The sequence below is a fragment of the Heptranchias perlo genome, chromosome 21, assembly GCF_035084215.1.
Source record: "Heptranchias perlo isolate sHepPer1 chromosome 21, sHepPer1.hap1, whole genome shotgun sequence".
In the NCBI taxonomy this organism is placed as follows: Eukaryota; Metazoa; Chordata; class Chondrichthyes; order Hexanchiformes; family Hexanchidae; genus Heptranchias; species Heptranchias perlo.
In genome coordinates, this window is record NC_090345.1 from 45,496,847 (window position 1) to 45,521,512 (window position 24,666).

Below are 24,666 nucleotides of genomic sequence, written 5' to 3' on the forward strand. Positions count from 1 at the left end.
AAATATTTTCACTTCCATAACACCAACTCATACACTTACTACTTTTTTCTAATGCGCCAATATTAAAATTCAATTGTGAATGAGTCCTTGTGAAAACAACTTTTTTTTCCACCACACTGCATACAGAGCTTGTATTTCTACACTTTTCAAACAAAGCATTTGCTATAAGATTTGTAATTAGAAAGACTTGCATTTATATAGCACCTTTCACAACCTCAGGATGTCCCAAAGTGCTTTGCAGCCAATGAAGTACTTTTGAAGTTTAGTCACTGTTGTAATGTAGGAAACGCAGCAGCCAATTTGTGCACAGCCAGGTCCCACAAACAGCAATGTGATAATGACCAGATAATCTGGGTTTTGTTTTAGGAACAATCGTTCTTAAGAATCCATTGAAACTGATATTCTGCGAGATATTATTCTACCCTATTGTGTCCTCTTTAGCACCACTAACAAAATGTTTTAATAATGTCACAGAAAGGAATGCTTACTCTTTTTGATGATCTAAAGTTGCCTTTGACAAAGGTGGACTAGAATGTGAGGCCAATTTCAGGGGTCGATGCGGTTCAGCACTGGCAGGGCGCACAGGAATGTGGCTTAGTAACCCCAGACCGTCAGCTGAGGTCATAGTAGTGTGCTGCGGTAACCAAGGACTGGACGCATTCTGTTACAAAAACACAGATGTTTATACCAATAAATGTTATGCTCTCTGAAGTTGACTACATACCTACTGAATGCAACTATTTGCTCACGTGCAAATGTAATTTGCTTTTCGCGCAATTAGAGCAACAGTGACAGCTAAAAACATATTAAAAATTGAAGTAATACATAAGTAATGTTCAATAAAATATTTATCCTCTTAAAAGCAATTCCATTTATAGTTACCCAGTTATTAATGGTCTTACCCAAGCTGTTTTCTCAGCATTAAATTTATGTTTACTTCATTTCTTTAAGCATGGTGTTTAACATTGTCTTCCATTGTCACAAGTTAACTGTACAATGATTTGCTGAATTATACTGAATCTGTTAGACACCTTTAATTTCTGCCAAAGCCAGTAATGTAATTAGAAAGAAAATATCAATATTCTCTCTTATCAAATGTCAATTCTCTGACAGCAAGCAGCAAAGATTTTCCTGAACTTAAATGTTACATAAGAACATACGAAAAAGGACACAAAAAGAACAAGTAGTCCTTCCAGAGTGCCCCCCATTAAAGGCACACTGATCCTCATTTTTTAATGCATGTTAAAATTAACAAAACAAGCCAAAGTCTTAAGGGTATTTCCTGTCAAAATTATTTTCCCTCCCTTATGATCCCCACTGCCTCTGGCCACAAAGGTGGGCAGATATCCTGCTCCTAGGTCTCTGTTGTTCTGCAGCAAAATACTACGGATGCTGGAAATATGAAATAAAAACAGAAAATGCTGGAAATACTCAGCAGGTTAGACAGTGTCTGTGGAAGAAACGGAATTAATGTTTCAGGTCGACGACCTTTCGTCAGAACTGGAAGAAGTTAAAGATAACAGTTTTTAAGCAAGTACAGAGCCAGGGAAAGGGTGAAGGAGTTGGGGGGGGGGGGTGCAGATAGGGGAGGAAAGAATAAAAGGGAAGGTCTATGATAGGATGGAGGAGCAGAAGTGATTAAATGGCAAAAAGGATGATGGTGCAAGGCAAAGTGGGGTGGTAATGGGACCAGAGGATTCTCTGATCTCGGCCTCCTACACTGTTCCAATGAAGCTCAACGGAAGCTCGAGGATCAACACCTCATCTTTCGAGTAGGCACTTTACAACCTTCCGGACTCAACATTGATTTCAGATCATAACCACTGCTCCCAGTTTTTTCCAGACAACAGGTGCTGGTAACGGTTCTGCTGTTGCCATTGACAGCTCCTCCAGACACATCTTTTGTTTCTTTACTTGTCCCACAACCACCACCTTTTGCCTTCCACCATCATTCTTTCTGTCATTTAGTTACTCCCGCCCTCCACCCTTTCATAGACCTTCCCTTTTGTTCTTTCCTTCCCTCACCCCGCTTTTCCTGGCTCTGTACTTGCTTAAAAACTGTTAAATCTCTAACTTCTTCCAGTTCTGACGAAAGGTCATCTACCTGAAACGTTAACTCTGATTTTCTCTCCACAGATGCTGCCTGACCTGCTGAGTATTTCCAACATTTCCTGTTTTTGTCACTGTTGTTCTGAGCTGGCCACCAGGAGTTGCAGAGCGCTCTCTCTGATTTTCTCTAGTCCTCAAGGAGCTGCAACTAAGGTCAGGAACTTGACAAGAGTGCCAATATCAAAATTATGGCCCACTCTAGGCGCTTTGGGACTTTAATATGCTTGCTGCACCACCTGATTAAAAAAGTGCTTAATTTTCCCAAAATGCAAATCAATAATCATTTGTCCCAATTATGCATTGATTTACTTTTGAAAGAAATTGATTCGATCCCACCTGTTTACCCCAAAAATTGAGCCACTCAAGCATGAAATAGTAACAGCTCAAAAATAAAAAATAATTGTTTTAAAATTGGCAACCTTTCTATTGCAGTACCTCGCAATCAGAATTAATTTAAATACTTTTTTAAAAAAAATCTACTTTTTCCAGTTGGTACTATTCATCTCAATAACAGACTACCTTTAAAATATCATTTAGTCGAGCAGCTTAAAAATATAATTATGTACAATAGATTATAGCCACCAACGTTGAATACTATTCTATAACAGTTAAAATGTGACTACGAACTACTCACAAATTCTCACATTTGCACTGCACAAAACATGACAAAGGAACATACCCTCCTCAAAGAAGCTTCAGCACTCACAGGGTTGTCAGGATGGACCCACTTAGATGAGGTCATGCTCAGACCTGAAGACAGATGAGTGCCATTTGGATACTGCCAGATAATAGGATAGAGTCCAAGCTGGTTATAAGGAGCAGACGGATGGGTCTGGCCAAGCAGCTGAGGCGACTGTTGCTGTAAAAACTGCTGCTGATGGTGTGCCAGTGTTAAGGGGTTTAAATTTCTTGCATGCACTGAATCTAAATGCCCACACACCAAAGATGCTGATGGAACTCCCGGTAACACTGCAGGAAGAAGGTGGGAAGAATGAACAGATTGGGGTGGGACACTGCTGAGAGCATGAGCATTATTAGTGGCAGCAGAAGTCCGCGGTGAACCAGAAAGATGATGTGATGCTGCTCTTAGAGCTGGATGAGAACTATTTGTGGTCAAGCAAGTTGAATGTGATGAGGTATGAAGGGGATGAAGATGCGGGTGCAAATATGGAGACAAAGATTTAGCCCCTGTGTCAGGCCCGACCAAGGCTGGATCCCTGTAAACTGTAAAATGCTCGTTCTTATCGACAATTAAAGGGCTTTTTGTAGTTTCCACAACTGTCCTTGTACCCACAGGTTGGAAGCTGGATCTTGACGATTCATTTTTACTTCTTGAAGTTGGCCTGGAGACTGAAGCAGCTGGGCTGCATGGATAAGAGATTTTAGGCTTCAGTGTATCAGGGTTTGCTTTATTTGGCTTATTGATTTCGTCGGTAGCATGAACAGAAGCAATGGATTGCAGTCCAGAGACATTAGATGTTTTTTCCTTTTCCGATCTATTATGGGTTTCATTAACAGTTGAGAATGTGTTAACTTGAGATTTGACTTTACTGCTAATTTTGTTGTTCAGATGCAGATCTGCCTCTGATTTCCGAATATCTGACGTGCGCTTGTTTATAACCGAATGCATTGGATTAATAAAGTTAATTTTCAGTTTCTGAGATGCAAGACTGTGAGAACTGATGTTGGCAGCTTTATGAAGCAGATTGTCTGATAAAATTCCGTTACTGATATCAGATATAGATTTATTTACAGATGGTTTTAGCATGATATCTGGAGAAGTTTCCTCAGATACAGATTTACTAGTGGTTTTTATTTCTACAATGCACCCTCTCGTCACTTCTTGTGATTTTATACTCTGTGATTGACCAATCTCTGTCTTTTTGAGGTCAATTTTCTTGTCAACTGGTTCAGGCCTCTGTGTTTCATTGTCCTTCTTAACCTCCTGCATCTCATTACAGGGAGATGAGTTATCAATTACCATCTGTTCCCCTGTCCCTGCATTGTTCTGGGACTTTCCTTCATCTTTACTGTCATCTGATGTGATCTTGTTTTTCAGTTCCGTTTCTGAACTTTGCTCAGAGGAAGAATAGAAGATAACTTTATTAATAGAATTTTCAGAATCACTGCTCTCAGTATTGAAGTTATTATCTGCTTTCAGTCTTTCTAAAGTCACTTGCTTTTCATCCTCTTCTGGCTTTCTCCTTTTATTAGCAGACTGCTTAGTTTTGTTCTTCGAAGAGTCTGTATGAAAAATATGGGTTATATTATTCCCAGATGCTTTATCTTGCACATACTCAGTGAAAAGAAACCATAAAAATAAAATATGATGTGATTTTTACCTTCTTTTACAGGATTCTCACATTCTTTTATCTTATCTTCCTCTGGTACACTGCTATCAGATTCTTTCCTTTTGTTTGAACGGATGATCCGTTGCTGCTGCTGACTCTGCTTTCCTGATGCAGTCTGTGAATTCATCGTTGGTCGTGGACTATTTGCTTGTGCACGTGTATAATGACCCTGGACATGATCAAATAACACTATTTACATCATTTACATTTACAAAGTTTGTTGCAATAGGTTTTCTTTTTTAAATAAGATTTCAATAATCTTCATTACATCTAAAATTAGTATGTGCTTAATATTTTAGTGGAAAAAATGTGATTGGTAACCAACAGGAACACTTCCTCGGTGTGCATTTTATTTCATCATATTCCAGCCAAATATAGTCAACGATTTACAGGTGTGATGCCAGATGTCCAAGAATTTGAATTATATGAATAGGTACACTGGATTCAAGAGAGGAAAGGCCGCCAGAAAGATTACTCAGGCGGTTACTGTGAAGAACAGATATCATGCTCTGTCCCTGACTGCAATTTCAGATATTATAGAGAGAGGTTGGCAATGAGCCAGAGAAAAGAGGCGAGTCAAGGAAACAGACAGAGACATAAGGAGGTAGCATTCATAGTGGATTCGTTGCTAGGTAATATGCAAAGACAAAACTATCAGGATGGTGAATTGTTTACCTGGAGCTAGAGCATGCAGGAGGAGGAAAAAGTCAGAAGGATGACTCATGCAAACAAGCAGACAGCCAGCGGTGATAATCCAAGTAGGGGTTACCATGGAGAAAAACCATATAGAGGAACTCACAAAACATATGCAAGACCACCTCAAAACTTAATGATAGGGGATATAAAGTAATGTTCTTAGTCATACCTCCAATGTTTGATAATGACGAGTTGATTAGGGAAAATAGATGATATAAGCAAATAGCTGACAAATCGGTTTAACAATTAATAACTGGGATGATTTTTCCAGGATAAAAGGGATTGGTTTAGGAAAGACAGGCTGCACCTTATCAGAGCGAGGACAAGACTAGCGAGGAGCTCAGATCATCAAAAACCACAAACTAGATCGGGGAGGGGTGTTGGAAGGTAGGGCAGTAACTAGATCCGAAAGAAAACTGATAAAAGAGCTGGTGTTAGATGAGCAGGAGCTTAATAACCCAGAGAAATACTGGATCCAGCTTTCAGCGATAGGCACCAAAGACCAGAAGCAGTAAATCTTCATAATGTTGCATATTTGTGTATGCTAGAAGTATTTGTAACAAAATGCCTGAACGAGAAACTATTGTACCGGTAGGGAACTACAATGCAACAGGAAAGTAACAACTTAATGAACAGGTGGAGACAAACAACAAAGATTACAGTAAATTGTGGAAGGATGAAATAGACAGGAAAAGGAGGAAAGAACTTGCACTTGTACAGCTCCTTTCACAAACCCCGGATGTTCCAAATTGCTTCGCAGCCAATGAATTACGTTCTGAATTGTAGGCACTGTTTCACAATATTTATTAACGACTTAGATGAAGGCATAGAAAGTCTCATATCTAAGTTTGCCGATGACACAAAGATTGGTGGCATTGTAAGCAGTGTAGATGAAAACATTACGAAGGGATATTGATAGATTAGGTGAATGGGCAAAACTGTGGCAAATGGAATTCAATGTAGACAAATGTGAGGTCATCCACTTTGGATCAAAAAAGGATAGAACAGGGTACTTTCTTAATGGTAAAAAGTTAAAAACAGTGGATGTCCAAAGGGACTTAGGGGTACAGGTACATCGATCATTGAAGTGTCATGAACAGGTGCAGAAAATAATCAATAAGACTAATGGAATGCTGGCCTTTATATCTAGAGGATTAGAGTACAAGGGAGCAGAAGTTATGCTGCAGCTATACAAAACCCTGGTTAGACCGTACCTGGAGTACTGTGAGCAGTTCTGGGCACCGCAACTTCGGAAGGACATATTGGCCTTGGAGGGAGTGCAGCGTAGGTTTACTAGAATGATACCCAGACTTCAAGGGTTAAGTTACGAGGAGAGATTACATAAATTGGGGTTGTATTCTCTAGAGTTTCGAAGGTGAAGGGGTGATCTGATCGAAGTTTATAAGATATTAAGGGGAACAGATAGGGTGGATAGAGAGAAACTATTTCCGCTGGTTGGGAATTCTAGGAGAAGGGGGCACAGTCTAAAAATTAGAGCCAGACCTTTCAGGAGTGAGATTAGAAAACATTTCTACACACAAAGGGTGGTAGAAGTTTGGAACTCTCTTCCGCAAACAGCAATTGATACTAGCTCAATTGCTAAATTTAAATGTGAGATAGATAGCTTTTTGGCAACCAAAGGTATTAAGGGATATGGGCCAACGGCAGGTATATGGAGCTAGATCACAGATCAGCCATGATCTTATCAAATGGCGGAGCAGGCACAAGGGGCTGAATGGCCTACTCCTGTTCCTATGTTCATTATAAGAAAACGGAGCAGCCAATATGCGCACAGCAACGTCCCACAAACAACAATGAGGTGAATGAACAGCTAATCTCCTTTTTAATGAAACTGGTTGAGGGATAAATGTTGACCACGACACCGGGTGACCTCCCCTGCACTTTCTTGAATAATGCCATGGGAATTTATACATCCACCTGAGAGGGCGGACGAACCTCGGTTTCACAATTCATCTAAAATACGGCACCTCAGACAGCGCAGCACTCCCTCAGTACTGCACTGAAGTATCAGCCTAAATCATGTGCTCAAGTCTCTGGAGTGGGGCTTGAACCCATGATCTTCTAACTTAGAGACGAGAGTGCTACCACAGAGCCAAGGCTGACACCTAAGGAGTGTAAGCTCTTTATGTAAGACACATCTGGGGGTGGGGGTGAAGGAAATAGACTCAGTAAAAAAGGAAAAATACCTAACAATATAGTTTACTGAGATATAGAGAGCTAAAGTATCACTAGGGGTTCACTATTGAGTGCCAGGTCAAAATAAGGAAAGCAGTTATTTTATGACTAGATAACAAAATGGAAACAGGAAGGTTTTATTAATGGGGGATTTCAAGCAACCCAAATATAAACTGGGAATTCCCAAGAGGTTTAGGGTCAGAATTAGAAAATGTAATGTAATGAATTATTGCTTCATAATCAGTGCATCAGGAAAGCTACAAGAGCAAGTTTTCAGATTGACTGGGCAACGGTTAAGTGACCCTGACAACATATAAGAGAATGGAAGTCATGATGGCCTTAAATAATAGCAATCTTAACATGATTAAGTTCAATATGATTTGGGATTCAACACTGCTGAGGATCAACATCCAGGTATACATGGGCCAAATGAGCCAACAAAAAGGGCATGAGAACAGATAAAACAAATTGACTAATGGAGAAACTATTCAACATCACCTCAGGTGAGGACTAATGGAATATTTTCAAAGAAATGCTGAGGAAACTTCAGAAGTCTGTCAAAAGGTTGACCATGAGCACAGTAAAACACAGCATCAAAAACATTCTTCTAATAATATAAGGACACTCAGGGAAGAGACAGCAACCTTAAAAGATAAAACTGAGATGAACAGAGAATAGTTAATAGACTCAATAGGTACCTCATTGAAGTATTTACTGCAGATATTCCTTCAATTAATAGAGAATTACAGACTTCAACATCATTAAAAGAGAGATTCCAGATGGGCTTAAAGGGTTCAAAACAAAAAATAACATCCTTGGGGGCAGATAATACTTGCCCCAGTATACTAACAGAAACTAAGGATAACATTTGTGAAGTGCTGACAATCATCATGAATGCTGGGGAGGTTCCATTAGATTGGAAATAAGGTAAAATGTACCCAAAAAGAGGACAAATCTAATTCATGCAACTGAAGCCCCAACTTTGCATCACTAACTAGTAAAATAATAGAATCGATCAGGAACAAACTTGAGGATGATATTATAGTAAATAACAGCCGACATGGTTTAAAAAGGATAAGATGCTACCTGACCAAACTCCATGATTTTTTCTGAGGCAATGTAATCCCAAGTGGGCTGTGGAAAACCTTAAGATGTGGTGTATCTAGATTTCCAGAAAGCCTTCAATAAAGATCCTCTTGAAAGACTGTATGTGAAACTGAAAGCAGTGGGAATTCAAGATAAAACCTCAATTCTTATCAGGGGTGTAATGTTGGCTGGGAATTTGCAATCTACGTTAGCAGACGGTAACTCAGAAACACAATAGCAATAAGTTGACATCTCAGATGCTATGAAAGTGGTGAAGAGACAGGCCTAACAAGACCTAAATGTAATTTCTGTACTTTTTATGGCATCAAAATGATTTGCATTAAAAACTGAAAAACTTGCATGACTCCATTTTCTTAAACATGCTGTGCCTAATGTGCATAAATAATAGTTTGATGGCTTCAAACTTTCATTTTCGTGAATGAAGAGGGACTTAAAGAAGGAATATGGCACAAGTTCAGTACTTTCCTTGGGCCGCAAATGTTTACGCTGGATTTCCCCTTGCTTAAAGCCAGTTTTTACGTTCCAAGGGGAAGATCAGCATAATTTTTAACATAACTTGCCAGTTACGTCATTTCAGGAAATTCTGGGCCATTATGTTTATTGTTTGTGTCTCTCCATGTGTTGCCATTGAAGTGCTCTTTTGAAGGGCAGGTACTAGCATGCGCTAAACATGAGCTGGATCGTGTATACACACAATCAGGGTAGATTTTAAAAACGGGAGTTAAAACTATAGAAGACATTGATAATTTACATGAAAGAAACAAAAAATAAATTTCTTTTATCCCAACTGATATAAAGAACCTCACGTATGGGTGGGGAACAAAGGGGTCATGTGGGAATACAGATTTGTGCCAGCGAAATCTGAAAAGTGCAGGAAAAAAAGTTTTTATTTATTTATCTAATCACTGAATGTTTCTGCTCTTCTTTAAATGAAGAATAGCAGCTTATGTCACTGGGAGTAATTAGAAAGCAGTAATCTGATCAAATTTGAGGCCAAAACGTCACAGTGAATTGGAGCAAAGGAATAAAATGAAAAACAGGTATTTTTTTTTTAAACAAAACAAAAAAAGTGAATGGCAGTCAAGATCAGGTCCAATAATGTATTTGAAACACAGCATAAAACATTAAAATTTGCATACAACAAGGAAACAGCAAACTGGAACATAAAGCAAGATTTTAAAAATGTTATAAAGAGTAGAATGTCAGATGGAATAGAGTCGAAAAAGTGAATTCAGCTTTGTGATTTTTGAAATTGCAGCTTTTCAAAAGGAATTGCTTTCCTGTTAGTTTCTGTGGGATTTGTATTTCAGTAAATCAGTATGGTTAAGTTGCTTAAGTAGAGCCAATAAAAAAAGCATGACAAGTTTTTTTCTGCCACAGGTGTGCCACCTCCACATCTAATGTGTAGCTCACTATATTAAAGCATTTTAAATATATAGAAGATTTTCAAAATAAATCCAGAAGTGCACATTTGATTAGCAAACATATTCATTTTCTCCTTTCATAAACAGCCAAAATTTCTCAATAAACATGCAATATCAGTTACAAGGCTCAAGATTAACATCACCATGCAGAGTACCAGCATTGTCAAAAATAAAAACCAGTATCACTGAGTAAAATCACCCACATGAAGGTCCCTGAATGTGCAACAGAAAGCCACATACACATTGGAGTTTAGATGAGTTACAGATCACTCAAATAACACTCTCCATCATTTGAACTAATTAATCAGATTACTGCTTTCTAATTACTCCCAGACAAGTAGCTATTATTCTTTATTTAAACAGGAGTAGAAACATGCAGTGATTAGATAAATAGGATTTGCTGGAAATATAGCAGCCCTAAGCATTCTACATTAAATAATTCTAATCGTCTTAACTACTCACATGAACTGCTGCACTATTTTGATTGGAACGAGACCTTCGTCTTGATGTGATGCCTATGTTTTCACCTTTCAGCAGAGAATGAACAACATCATCCAAAAAAGTCATTTGTACCATAGAAGGGTCGACATTCTGTGGTTCTAGCACCTGGTTTGTTCACAAAAACAGGACACCATTTATAATATGTATCAAAAAATTTACACTTACTGCACTTAAATCAGACTAGTGTATATAAAATACTGCATTGAATAAGCACTAATGCTACTTAACATTTGTAATATATTCAATCCCCCCCTCCCCACCCATGACAGCTATCCCGTGACCCTTGCTAGAAGGTGCACGTGTGGGCAATGCATTTCACTATGATGAATAGCCTGTCGACATTTGCTATTGAGGCTTATATATGAAAAATGGCCTACTCGGTAAGGTAATTGAAGTTTTCGAGCACCAGTGAAACTGAACCATAATGTGGGTCACCACCTTCCTTAAGGTGGAAAACAAGAACATATTCATGAAATATCACATCATTTAAGGTGGTGGTAATTTAACTAAAATTTGGACAAAGTCAACATTTAATTTTTCTAAAACATTTCAGAGCACCCAGGTTAACAAATAAATTCGTGCAGCACTAATAAGCAATTCCTCAAAGTCTATTTACCTGGTCATTCATCACGATCATAGTGCGGCTTAAAAGATCGTGATAAGTAATGATACCAGTGAACCACTGGGTGGCAGAATCTTGCCTGTATACTCGTACTCTATAGCCGTTCAATGAATAGGGACCTGTAAGGAGCAACACACTAATGAGCAACTGGTAACTGCAAAGGAACAAAAGATGAGATTGGAAATAATGTTTTATATCAGTTCCCACTATTACAAAGGATTGAATAACTTGTCCCAAAAGAAATGAATTGCTTCAAATATATTGTTCAAAGTTTTGCATTAAGATGAATTTAAAAAATGAAGTTGGTAATATTATTCATTTTTCATAAGATAACACAAGTACACAAGAAAATCAGAAAATATTACCTTGCATAAAAATCTCCTGAACTTTTTGTTCTTTAACCCACGCTTTCACTTCTTCATGAAGAGGAGGGTTGTCCCTGAGTACTGGGCTCAGACTGTCTATGTCGTCCTTTTTAAAAATAACAGAAGTGCCTTTGTTAAAGTTCCATACCTTTGCATTAATTAATAATATGCATGTTCCATTCATCACAGCAGTCCTGCATCAGGTTTCTTTAACTTCTTTATGATAAGACCTATCTATTTTCCTTAACAAATTTATATGTATATGTCTGTGCATTTTTTATGCACAGACTCTAATCTTTACAGATCTGGGCCAGTGCTGCTTGAAGCAGTGTCTCACGATTGATATTCCCATTGAGAAGGTAGATATCAATAAAGAAATGCAACTGTTAAAATTATCAGGTGGCAAGGTGGAACATCAGAACATGAGTGCCACATGGGGCCACAGCAATGGATTCAAGTTTGGTGCCCAGCTCCACAAGACCCCAATTTTGGCTGCATCAAGTGAAGATTAGTCATTTCCCCAGAAGGGCAGAGAATCAATAGAAATGTAATTCCTGCAGTCTGCTTAGAACAGCATGCCCAGGAGCAGCTCTTTACTCACCTACTTATTCACAGGCATGGGGAAAAAAATGAGGAAAAATTTTGAAAACCGTGTGCTGCAAATGTGACTGATTTGATTTGAAAAAGAACACAAGTAGTAAGATACGATAACATGTGGTTTATTGAGCATTGTCAGGAATTGGGCCAAAAGGCAGAAGACAGAACTGCAAGCAGACAAACCCACTTCCTAGTCTTGATTCCTTGTGTAGAAAGGGTAATTACTTTCATTATATGTAACAGTTCTCATTCTTCTTCAAAGTAAGACACGGCTTCACAAGAATTCTGGAATAATGTGCCCACAATGTCCATGCTGCTGAGTTTTCAATCTCACTCACAGTTTTGGAGAAGGACCAAAACAGAAGGCTGCATCTTCTGTAAGTATGCAATTTTAAAATCAGCATTTGCAAATGCCTGATGGGCACATCACCCACCATCTTGCACATCAATGATACTTGAAACTAGAAAAATAAGTTTAAAAAAGGAAGAATTACACATACAACTAAATTCAGTCTCTTCTATATACTACGGCGGTTCCAATTATACTAGGTAGCAATTGAGTAGAATGGGCTGATATTCTCTGGAGTTTAGAAGAATGAGAGGTGATCTCATTGAAACGTATAAAATTCTTAGAGGGCTTGACAGGGTAGATGTTGAGAGGCTGTTTCCCCTAGCTGTAAAGTCTAGAACTAGGGGGCATAGTCTCAGGATAAGGCGTCGGCCATTTAGAACAGAGATGAGGAAAAATTTCTTCACTCAGAGGGTTGTGAATCTTTGGAATTCTCCACCCCAGAGGGCTGTGGATGCTCAGTCGTTATATTCAAGACTGAAGTTGAATGATTTTTGGACAATAAGGGATTCAAGGTATAGAGCGATAGGGCGCGAAAGTGGAGTTGAGGTAGAAGATCAGCCACGATCTTACTGAATGGCGGAGCAGGCTCAAGGGGCCGTATGGCCTACTCCTGCTCCTATTTCTTATGTCTTCCCAAGTCCAACAAATCTCAACGGGGAGATTTCCTTTGGCACCGAAGTGAGTTATTCCATTATAAGACTTCCCTCTTCCACATCCTGTACATCACTCCCAGTAGTCTGATTTTACCTCTTCTCAACTGGGGAATGAAACACTGCCCTTGTAGGTTTCAAAAGGGCTCACAATATTTGATACATGTGCAAAAAGGGTACATATAAAATGACCTGAATATGGTTTCAACTTATTTTGTCATTTTTAAATTACCTAAAAAGAAAACAAGAAAAACAGACAGTATGAAATAGGATTTAATAAAAAATCCTGTATCAAAAGATGCCAGAATTCCCATTTTAAATATCTAGCCTCCAACATAAATGCAAGCTGGTTGTACAACTAGAGGAAAATTACCGTAATGCAGGTACAAAACTCAAATTCTATTCAACATCCAGTTGCAGAGGATAGTAGGATAGTAACATTGGTACTTTTTAAATTGAAGAATAAGGACAATGAAAGTAAGTAACATACCTGTCCCCTTTCATTGCCCCTGAACATTACAGCATAGGACACACTTCACCAGCCAAATGGCCGTACACCCTTAAAAGACATATATAGAACAGCATATAGAAGAGGCAGAACTTATTTGTGCGTGTGAATAATGCGTGTGTAATACTTTTGTCTTTTAAACTTAATTTTCTGGTTTGACCCAAGATTTTGTTCCATAGGATAGATATTGCATATATCCATACACATATGGGTGTAGGTTCATGTCCCACTCCAGAGATTTAAGCACATAATCTAGGCTGACATTTCAGTGCAGTAGTGAGGGACTGCTGCACTGTCGGAGGTGCCGTCTTTTGGATGGGACGTTAAACTGAGGTCCCATCTGCCCTCTCAGATGGACATAAAAGATCCCATGGCACCATTTGAAGAGGAGATGGGGAGTTCTCCCCAGAGTACTGGCCAATATTTATCCTTCAACCAACATCACTAAAACAGATTATCCAGTCATTATCATGTTGCAGTCTGTAGGACCTTGCTGTCTGCAAATTAGCTGCTGAGTTTCCCTCCATCATAACAGTGACTACACTTCAAAAGTATTTCATTGGTTGTGAAAGGTGCTATGTAAATGTGATCCAGGAGCCACGCGGAAAGCATACTAAGCGGTTGCCATTTTCGGCAAGAGCCATCCAAAGCCATGACTGTCACCCACATAATATTACTGTTATCTAAGCAGTTTGCGAGTGCCACATTCTTTGGAAAGTAAAAGTTGCCACCTCCTGAGAAGGTACCTCTAGAAATAGCTGCACAACACCATAAAAATTAAACTATAATAAATTTCTGTATTTCAGAAGAGTGTTTGAAAGTAAAACATAACCAGTCACAATGGTAAAAACTACTTTTTGTCGTGTCGATGCTTTATAAAACAGTACAAGTGATAACCTCCATTTGTCCTGCACATCCTCGGCAACAAATGGCTCCCATACTCAGATTAAAGATCTCAGCCTGCAGCTAAACCCATTTAATCAGCACAAAAGCCATTCATCACCTCATGCATTCTAGAAAAATTAAATTATTCCAATGCTCTGCTTCTCCAAATATGTATAGGTAATGAATCTTAACAAGCTCACTTCAAGGTCCTCAGTCACTAGGTGCAAAAATTAAAATATCTGTAACCTACTTCATATTACTAACGGTCTTCATCTGGTTCACCTTGGTCCAAATTGAATCAGCTGCCTTATATAGCACCACTGATATTTTTGTGAAAGAAATACTTAATTCAGTAGTAAAATTATGTTAAGGAGTCACTTCCCCTAGAGACTTGCAATTAATTTCAAACAACGTGGTTATTTAATAAAGATAAGAGTCTGCAATACAGAAATCGAGTTCATAAATTGGCATGTTGAGGTGCTGCAGCATAGAACTTTGTATACAATAAAAATAGGACTTGCACTGACCAGAGCAGCCAGCCAGCATGCCAAGAAAGTTCTGTTTCAGACCCGGAATCCCACTCCACCCTCACCCCAAGCTAAGGGAAAACACTGTTTGCAGAAATGGGAAGTCAAATGAACGAAGAGAAACATCGCTGATTTGAATCAGATGTTTTACAACAGCTTGATCTCAATTCACTGACACTGAGACAAAAAGTTTATTGCAGCAAGTACAGGGGCCGCTTTACTGGTCACAGAAGATAAATTTGCACTGTTTACATATCATTTCATTTGAAACATCTGTAGACTTCTAACAAATCCAAAGGATGCAGTAATGCTGTACTTCTTTTATTCATTCTCAGATGTGGGTGTTGCTGGCAAGGCTAGCATTTATTGCCCAACCCTAAACTAAGTGGTTTGCTTAGTGCCACTTAAGAGGGCAGTTAAAAATCGACCTCATTGGTTCGGGACTGGAGTCGCATATAGGCCAGGCAGGACAGCAGGTTTTGTTCCCGAAAGGACTTAATTGAACCAGTTGGGTTTTACGACAATCCAATACTTTTACTGATACCAGCTTTTTAAAACTGAATTCAAATTCTCAGACTGCCATGGTGGGATTTGAACTCACAGTCTCTAGATTATTTGTCCAGGCCTCTGGATGACTTGTCCAACAACACAACCATGACACTACCGCCCCCTGTGAGAAAGCCTCATCCTTATCAGCTATTCACATTAGAACACATTCACATCACTGCAGAATGGTAACGTATTGGATTGGAATCAAAACCCTCAACAAACCCTGTTTGCTGTACAGATAAAACAACACTATGAAGAAACAAAGTCACAATACTATCAATTTTTAATTCAGCTACAAAATGCATATATAAAAAGGTAGGGGGGGGGGGGGGGTCAGCAAATATGCCACAGAATGCTACATCAGCATTTGTGCCTGTGATCCTCCACAAGCAGAACTACTGATTATAGTCATGCTGTCGTGGGGAGGCATAGAGCAGAGTCCAGGTGCATCCACAGGCAGGGGAAGAAAAAGAGGTAGTGTCACACCAGTCTGCTGTCACACTTCAGCTAACACCCGGTTACAGGGATATTGGTAAACAGGCAGGTCACCTGCACTATTGCCTAGAAAAATTAATTACCTTCTTTGTAGGGTCGTCTTCATTATTGGAATAGAAGCATTTTCCACACATTAGCACAAGGCCAAGCTGTAGCTCAAAAGCACAGTACTATTCTGAATAGATTGTTTGAGAAATCATGAGATGACTCTAGATAATTTGATTTATTTCAGCATCAATGATATCATCCATATGGCCATGTCTGTTCTTCTGTACAGTATAATCAGCTTGTTTTAGTCTTGAAGCCCCAGTTTGATAAATATCTGGTTAGGAAGGGACTGGAATTACTCCTACAGCATTTGGATGATGCCAAGAATGATTAAGAAATTACAGTGAGATCCAGGTCAGGTAAAAAGATTTTTAAAAAATTCTTAAATAATCATAAAATAAGAAAAATAACAAGCGGTATACATCAAACTTTTTCTATTTGAAAGTGTCCACGATATCAATTTAAAAAAATGCTGCAGAGTCAATTACTTCTACAATTTTAAACAAATTTATGGAAATTTAGGACACACAAACCATAAAGTCTTGCCAAATGGTATTTTTTCTTGTAGTTTGCTTAAAATTTAAGGATGGAAGCATAGATGGCCAAGTAACTCCAGCATTAAAGCCAAGCATACTTACTCAAGGAGGTCATCTATTCAAGTTCTACTTCATTAACCAATCATTTGTCAGTTTATGTAAAAAGATACATGGAGGTCTTGCAAAGTAGATACAGATGGAGGTGGACTTGGCCCACCTCAGCTCATACATCTAAAGAACCGACAGTCCCTCACATTACTTCATTCAACTGTTGCTTCCACTACCCACCTGGAAGACAATTTCACATGCAAATCAGTCTTCTGAGAGAAAAATAATCAGCCCTAAATTTGTTATTTTTTTTAAAATTCGGTCATGGGATGTGGGCGTCGCTGGTGAGGCCGGCATTTATTGCCCATCCCTAATTGCCCTTGAGAAGGTGGTGGTGAGCCACCTTCTTGAACCGCTGCAGTCCGTGTGGTGAAGGTTCTCCCACAGTGCTGTTAGGAAGGGAGTTCCAGGATTTTGACCCAGCAATGATGAAGGAACAGCGATATATTTCCAAGTTGAGATGGTGTGAGACTTGGAGGGGAACGTGCAGGTGGTGTTGTTCCCATGTGCCTGCTGCTCTTGTCCTTCTAGGTGGTAGAGGTCGCGGGTTTGGGAGGTGCTGTCGAAGAAGCCTTGGCGAGTTGCTGCAGTGCACCCTGTGGATGGTACACACTGCAGCCACTGTGCGCCGGTGAAGGGAGTGAATGTTTAGGGTGGTGGATGGGGTGCCAATCAAGCGGGCTGCTTTGTCCTGGATGGTGTCGAGCTTCTTGAGTGTTGTTGGAGCTGCACTCATCCAGGCAAGTGGAGAGTATTACATCATACTCCTGACTTGTGCCTTGTGGATGGTGGAAAGGCTTTGGGGAGTCAGGAGGTGAGTCACTCGCCACAGAATACCCAGCCTCTGACCTGCTCTTGTAGCCACAGTATTTATATGGCTGGTCCAGTTAAGTTTGTGGTCAATGGTGACCCCGAGGATGTTGATGGTGGGGGATTCGGCGATGGTAATGCCATTGAATGTCAAGGGGAGGTGGTTAGACTCTCTCTTGTTGGAGATGGTCATTGCCTGGCACTTGTCTGGCTCGAATGTTACTTGTCACTTATCAGCACAAGCCTGGATGTTGTCCAGGTCTTGCTGCATGCGGGCTCGAACTGCTTCATTATTTGAGGGGTTGCGAATGGAACTGAACACTGTGCAATCATCAGCGAACATCCCCATTTCTGACCTTATGATGGAGGCAAGGTCATTGATGAAGCAGCTGAAGATGGTTGGGCCTGGGACACTGCCCTGAGGAACTCCTGCAGCAATGTCCTGGGGCTGAGATGATTGGCCTCCAACAACCACTACCATCTTCCTTTGTGCTAGGTATGACTCCAGCCACTGGACAGTTTTCCCCCCGATTCCCATTGGCTTCAATTTTACTAGGGCTCCTTGGTGCCACACTCGGTCAAATGCTGCCTTGATGTCAAGGGCAGTCACTCTCACCTCACCTCTGGAATTCAGCTCTTTTGTCCATGTTTGGACCAAGGCTGTAATGAGGTCTGGAGCCAAGTGGTCCTGGTGGAACCCAAACTGAGCATCGGTGAGCAGGTTATTGATGAGTAAGTGCCACTTGATAGCACTGTCGACGACACCTTCCATCACTTTGCTGATGATTGAGAGTAGGCTGATGGGGCGGTAATTGGCCGGATTGGATTTGTCCTGCTTTTTGTGGACAGGACATACCTGGGCAATTTTCCACATTGTCGTGTAGATGCCAGTGTTGTAGCTGTACTGGAACAGATTGGCTGGAGGTGCAGCTAGTTCTGGAGCACAAGTCTTCAGTGCTACAGCCGGGATGTTGTCGGGGCCCATAGCCTTTGCTGTATCCAGTGCACTCAGCCGTTTCTTGATATCACGTGGGGTGAATCGAATTTTGCTATTTTGAACTTGTGTCTCTTTGTCCTCCTCTCATGGTTTAACTTCTTAAATTGAATTAGTGTTCCAGATTTAACTTTTCAATACAGTTTACAATCTTAAACGTCTCTATTAGGTCACCTCCTTTCACTGAGAAACCCATGCTTTTCTGTTCTTTCCTCATAACTCAGTTATTTGGCACTGGGGATCAATTTTGTGGCTCTTCCTTACACCACTTACATGCTATCTTCGTGCTTTCGTGACCAGAAGTGGGCTAGTTCTGAATCGATGACTCGAGAGGTCATCTGATTAGACCACGGCACAGTTAAGCATGACTTCTGACTTGTGTTCCACTGTTTAGGCTATGTAGTTCAGCATTCCAGTTGCTTTGTTGATTGCTGGTCCACAGTGATTTGACATGTCATTCACTGAGCCCACTAATATCCCCATATCCCTTCCAATTTTATTCATGACTATTTCATCACACTTGAAATCATAATGATTCAAACTAAATAAAATATTCCCATACTTGCAGCTGTCTAGATTTGGTTCCTGTGCTGGATTACCAGTCCAACACTCATACTGAGTTTATCATTCCTGCAGAAAACTGTAGGAGATAAGCATCAACTGTTTATACAAGCATCACGTGAACCTACTCCTTGCCAGGCCAGGCCAACACTGAGGTCAAGACATGGAGCTGCGACTCCAAAATACCAAAGCAATTCTGCAACGCTCACATTGAATCACTTAATGCAAATCAACCACTAATTTGCAATAACTGTGAATCTGTGGCTGTGGCATGAATGGAATGTTTTGACCACAATTGCCAGATAGAGCATTATGCAACATTAAGATATGCCTCTAGGGGTAAGGGAGGAAAAAACCAGGAGGACTGTTGTACAGAAATAGACCTAGTCAGCTAATTACAGTGTATACTGAACACATCCCGAGTGGTCTGCAACTCCAACCTCCATGCACTGCTGACTGAATTCCTGGCTGAGGTAGGGGTGTAAACAAAAAGAACTGCGGAGAAGCAAAGGGATTTAGGTGTACATCTACACAAATCACTAAAAGCCAGTGCACAGCTACAAAAAGTAATCAAAAAGACTAATAGAATGTTGGCCTTTATCTCAAGGATGTTGGAATAAAAAGTGAGGGAAGTGATGCTTCATTTATACTGAGCCTTGGTCAGACCTTATCTGGAGTACTGCGTTCAGTTTTGAGCACCAAACCTTGGGAAAAAATACTGGCCTTGGAGGGGATACATATTGGCATTGAAGGCGATATAGTACTGTTTCACCAGAATTGTACCAGGTCGTAAAGGGTTATATTATAAGGATAGGTTGCATAAACTTGTATTCTCTTGAGTTTAGAAGGTTGAGAGGTGATTTAATTGAGATCTTTAAAATGATAAAGGGATTCAATAGGGTAGATGCAGAGAAACTATTTCCACAGGTGGAGGAATCCAGAACAAGGGGACATAATCTTAAAATTAGAGCTAGGCTATTTAAGAATGAAATCAAGAAGCATTTTTTCACACAAAGGGTAATAGAAATCTGGAAAACTCTTCCTCAAAAGATTCTGGACGCTGGATAATCAGAAATTTTCAAGACTTAGACTGGTAGATTTTTATTAGGTACGAACATCAAGGTATATGGATCAAAGGCTGGTAAATGGAGTTGAGGTACAGAACAGCGATAATCTAAATGAACGGCAGAACCACCTAGAGGTCTATGTATGATCCTATGCAAAAGTACTGCAGTAAAGCAGTTACCAAATATATCACATTTCTCTCCCTTTCAAACAATTCATTTGAAACAGCTCACTGCCTTTTTACTCCAGCAGGCCGATGGATGAACAGAATTTAAATTTCATTCTAAGAGAAAAGCCTGGGAGGCAATCATTAATTTGTCTAGTGTTACTGCATAGCTGGAAAAGCTGCATTCCAGATTTCTTACCAACAAAACTCGACTGTAATTAGAAAACTGCACAGCAAGAAATCTGTCAAACAAGCACTGGTAGAAAAAAAACTTTTCAAATTTCCTCCACATAAGCCCAGTGAAAGAACAAAAAAAAATCAGGCTGATGTTTTTTCATATCAAAAAACTGGGCACATGGTCATTTATTTTTTTAAAACATGTGAATGACAAGTACCAATCATTGCAGGACAGGATGGTGATGACATTTTCTAAATTCTGCCAATGTGCATGAAACTTCATTGTAACAGAGCCATGTGGTATCCGCACTGCCACAAGTCTGAATGATTCCCAACTGTGAACTTTGCTCCAGTTGCAACGTTCTTCACATACATCCCCATAACATTAGCAGCATTTAAATTCTGCAACATAAGCACAGGCAGAGACTCAACAATCATGAAGTTAATGATTTATTTTGACCTATTTAGATGCACTGTGACAGTGAAGCATTCATTTTGCTAGATCTTCTTCAGGTCATTCTTTTGTAGTTGACGAGTTGCTTCCCATTGTAAATTTGGTAAGGACGTGAACAGATTAAAAACAAAGAGTCATATAAATAACACTGGTAAGCCTAACCTTTCAATTTTGCAGGAGCAATTCAACAAGTAATTGCAAAAATTCAGCATAGGCCTATCGTGTAATTTAAAATACACTAAATTCTTATTTTGCTGTTGGAGGGGATGGTGTCCCAGGGGAGGGGTGGGGGGAATAAATCAAAAGCCCTGCTTATATTACAGGACCAGTTGATGGAAAACAATATAGGCAGTTACACTAAAACCCACTGAACATTCCTTAAGCCATCTGCTCAATTGGTCCACATTTTGACCCAACAGTTATTAGTAAATTTAATATCATTGTACAAGTCATCTCATGCAAGTCATTTGAGAACTTGCAGGCACAAACCCATATCCCATCAGTCCCTATTACAGCACATGGGAACTCGTGGTTTTGCCAACGCTCTGCAACTGCTAACTCTTTTCCATGAAAAACTGGGTTTACAAGTGTGTTGGGATAAAGGAGCTGGATTTCAGCCGTACAAATGTCCAGAGCAGGCTAATGGATGCAGGTCTCCCAGAATCTGATCCAGGCAAGCACCAGTATAAAAGCAACTTTACTTGCATTAGACTGGACCAAAACATTAATCCACAGTGAGACTAATATCTTGTAACACATGTATCTTGTACAATCTTGTAATATCTTGTACAACCATGTACACAGCAAAATGTGGGACTGCACTTTTGCATTCTAAGTAATGTGAATACAACACTGAAACTTGAATGCAAGAACAGAATGAAACTTCACTGTGATTCACCCTCACTTACTTTATAGCTCATTAACATTCCCTGTAGAGGCTCACAAATTAAGAATGACCACTTAGGTAAGGAATCAGAGACGGATGGCACCCGTGGAATGTTATTCCAATGACACTACGTTTGATAGAGGAGGGAGAAAATTGGACAACACTGTAGAGAAGTACTTGTTAAAGCTGTACAGCATTTACCTAATCAAGATGCCTCATTCCTTCCTCTAATCATATACAGAAATAGCTTACCCAAGAGAATGATAAAATGACCTCAAAGCATTTTATATGAATCAAAAACCCAATCCAAATAATGAGTAGAATGCTGTGCAGTGTATATTAGCATAGATCCAGAAAATTTTGCAATGTCATGTAATCACTTAACTCAAAACAGACTGAAATGATTTATATTCTATGAACTGCACAAAACGATTTAAAAAAATTCACAACTGAATAGAGTATATAGTTGCAAATAATTACTGCACATCATAAGCGTAAGTGTTTGCCAAGGTCACATCACCAATTGGCAAACAAAGCTCCGGTAACTTCAGCTTGCCCTCTGATCAATCAATCAAAACAAAAACTAACACATAAACAAGTTACCAATATACAAAACCAGCATTATCTTAAGCTTAGTGTTTCTCATTGTTTGCGCCAACAGCTTGAATTAGATTAAAGATAAATAGTTATGGAATTCAAATTTTTAAGCCTAATCAACTGGTAAAATACTTAAATCGTTGAGTAAATTCACCAATCCCGGGTTGCCAGTGGGGAGCAACAATCATAAGTTAGCAGGGCTACAGTGTTGTAGCCACATCTCCAACCCGCACAGCTCCCCACTGGGAGCATAGGATTGGTGAATTTACCCTGTCGGGTCTACTTGGTATCACTAAATGCTTACAATACATAACATTTTAAAATGTCCTCAAATTCCATACATTAGAAGACTGCAAAAATATCTTTGTTCCATTTCTGCACATTTTACCAAAATATGTCAATTTCTTCAGAAGATTACAATTAAAATTCACATGTACTGCCACAAGGGCTAATTTTAAATATCACCTGGTCTCCCGTGGTTTCCTGTTCCCCTTTTTATCCCAGTGCAATGAACAAATTCAGCTTCTGTTTCAGGAACCTAACACATTGTGTCAAGTTACACTGTCTATCTTGAATAGAAGAATACTGTCAAATCTACAGCACTCACAAACACAAAAGGAATGTTGAGATTTCATAATTTATACTTTCCAGTACTTAATTGCAAACTATCACCTAAAAGCACCATAAACAATATTCCTTCAGTGTGGACATTATAATGCAGCAATTTCAAGGACTATACTCATTAATGTCTGCTACAGCATCCATGACAAATAGCAAAACTCGAATACAACTCGGGTGTGCATGCCTAATTTGTTGCAACAAAATCCTGACGCTCTGGAGCAAAATTATATTCTATTTTTAATATGTTTTGAGCCCATGTATACTTGCAGCTCCTTCGTACAACATGTCATCTATAAATGCAAGCAAAATCAAATTCTGTAAAAAGTTTTGTGAACTACTATCAACTCCACCAAGGAAGCCTCAGCTTCTCACACCCCATCTAATTAAAGACACTGATGTCTGACAAAATAAAATTCTCACTCGTTCTCCTTTACTTGTTTCTATCTTGCTTTCCATTATCACTTCTGTCTGTCTTTTCCTCTCTCCCTCTCACATATATATATATATATATATATATATATGGGATGGGGAACCAAATGAAAAAAAAAATCAATATGCAGCAGCATACTGACTAAGAAAACAGTCCTGCACAGGCTGCAAAGTATCTCCACTTTGTCACCACAAATTTTTTCCTATCCCAATCTATTTTTGGATAATTAAAATCTCCTAATTATTACTCCATTGTTAATACATGGTTCTCTAATTTGTCTACACATTTCATCCTGCATTTCCTTCCCAATGTTCAATGGTCTGCAATATAATCCCAACCATTCTCTTGATATTCCTCAGCTCAATTCAGAGATTCTGTTTGGACCATTTCTCTATTTAAATGTTTACACTCTAATACCACCACCCTGCCTCATTTTCTCCTGACTTATCTTTCTGAAACATTTTATATCCAGGTATATTTAATTGCCAATCCTAACCCAGTTTCAGTTACTGCTACAATATCTTGATTTCCTATTTTAATCAATATTTCTCATTCTCCAATTTTGTTTTATACCAGGAGAATCTATTTAAATACATTTTAGTTTGGATTCCTAGATTTGGTCATTTTTCCTTCTTTGTTTTCACGCATCTTCATTTTTTATTAAACTATCTTGCCCTGTTTAACGCTCTTTCAACTTTTCTAATTCTCCATTATCTATATATTATATGTCCTTGGACTTTAGTTTTCTGCTCGCAGCAAAGTAGCTTGTGGCTTAATGAAAACATCACTCTCGCCGCAGAAGTAAACTTCAGACTAAATTGGTTTCTGTTCACTATTGCTTATATTTCAGGCAGCACATTTTACTTTCCTGCACTATTTAGCTAACACAATTCTGACCTACATTAGCATTATGGAAAACAAAACAGTCAAATAGAAGTTTTGTCCTAAAAAGAGCAACTTGTGTACCATCACAAAACAACATCACGAAAACAAAGCTGAACATTGTCGATTGATCAGCGAACAGCCCCACCCCTGACCTTATGATGGAGGAAAGGCCATCGATGAATCAGCTGAAGATGGTTGGGCCAAGGACGCTACTCTGAGCAACTCCTGCAGAGATGCCTCGGGGCTGTGGTGAAAACCCTTTGACAACCACAAACATCTTCCGTTATATCAGGTATGGCTCCAGCCATTGCAGGGTTTTCCCCTTGAACCCAATTAGTTTTACTATGACTCCTGGGTGCCATGATTGGTCGAATGCTGTTTTGATAGAGCGCAG

At 39.4% G+C, this 24,666-nt stretch overlaps 1 protein-coding gene across 2 annotated transcripts in view; it reads right to left on the reverse strand.

The window, feature by feature from the left end:
• The window catches only part of jmjd1cb (jumonji domain containing 1Cb), a 262,438-nt gene that overhangs the window by 42,657 nt on the left and 195,115 nt on the right, over positions 1-24,666 (reverse strand). For both annotated transcript variants that reach the window (XM_068002613.1, XM_068002614.1), the window contains 6 exons: positions 11,372-11,477; positions 11,001-11,125; positions 10,346-10,489; positions 4,452-4,629; positions 2,789-4,353; positions 489-661 (listed from right to left, as the gene is read on the reverse strand). In XM_068002613.1, coding sequence (XP_067858714.1) covers positions 489-661; positions 2,789-4,353; positions 4,452-4,629; positions 10,346-10,489; positions 11,001-11,125; positions 11,372-11,477 — 2,291 coding nt within the window. The remainder of the gene's footprint in view (positions 1-488; positions 662-2,788; positions 4,354-4,451; positions 4,630-10,345; positions 10,490-11,000; positions 11,126-11,371; positions 11,478-24,666) is intronic.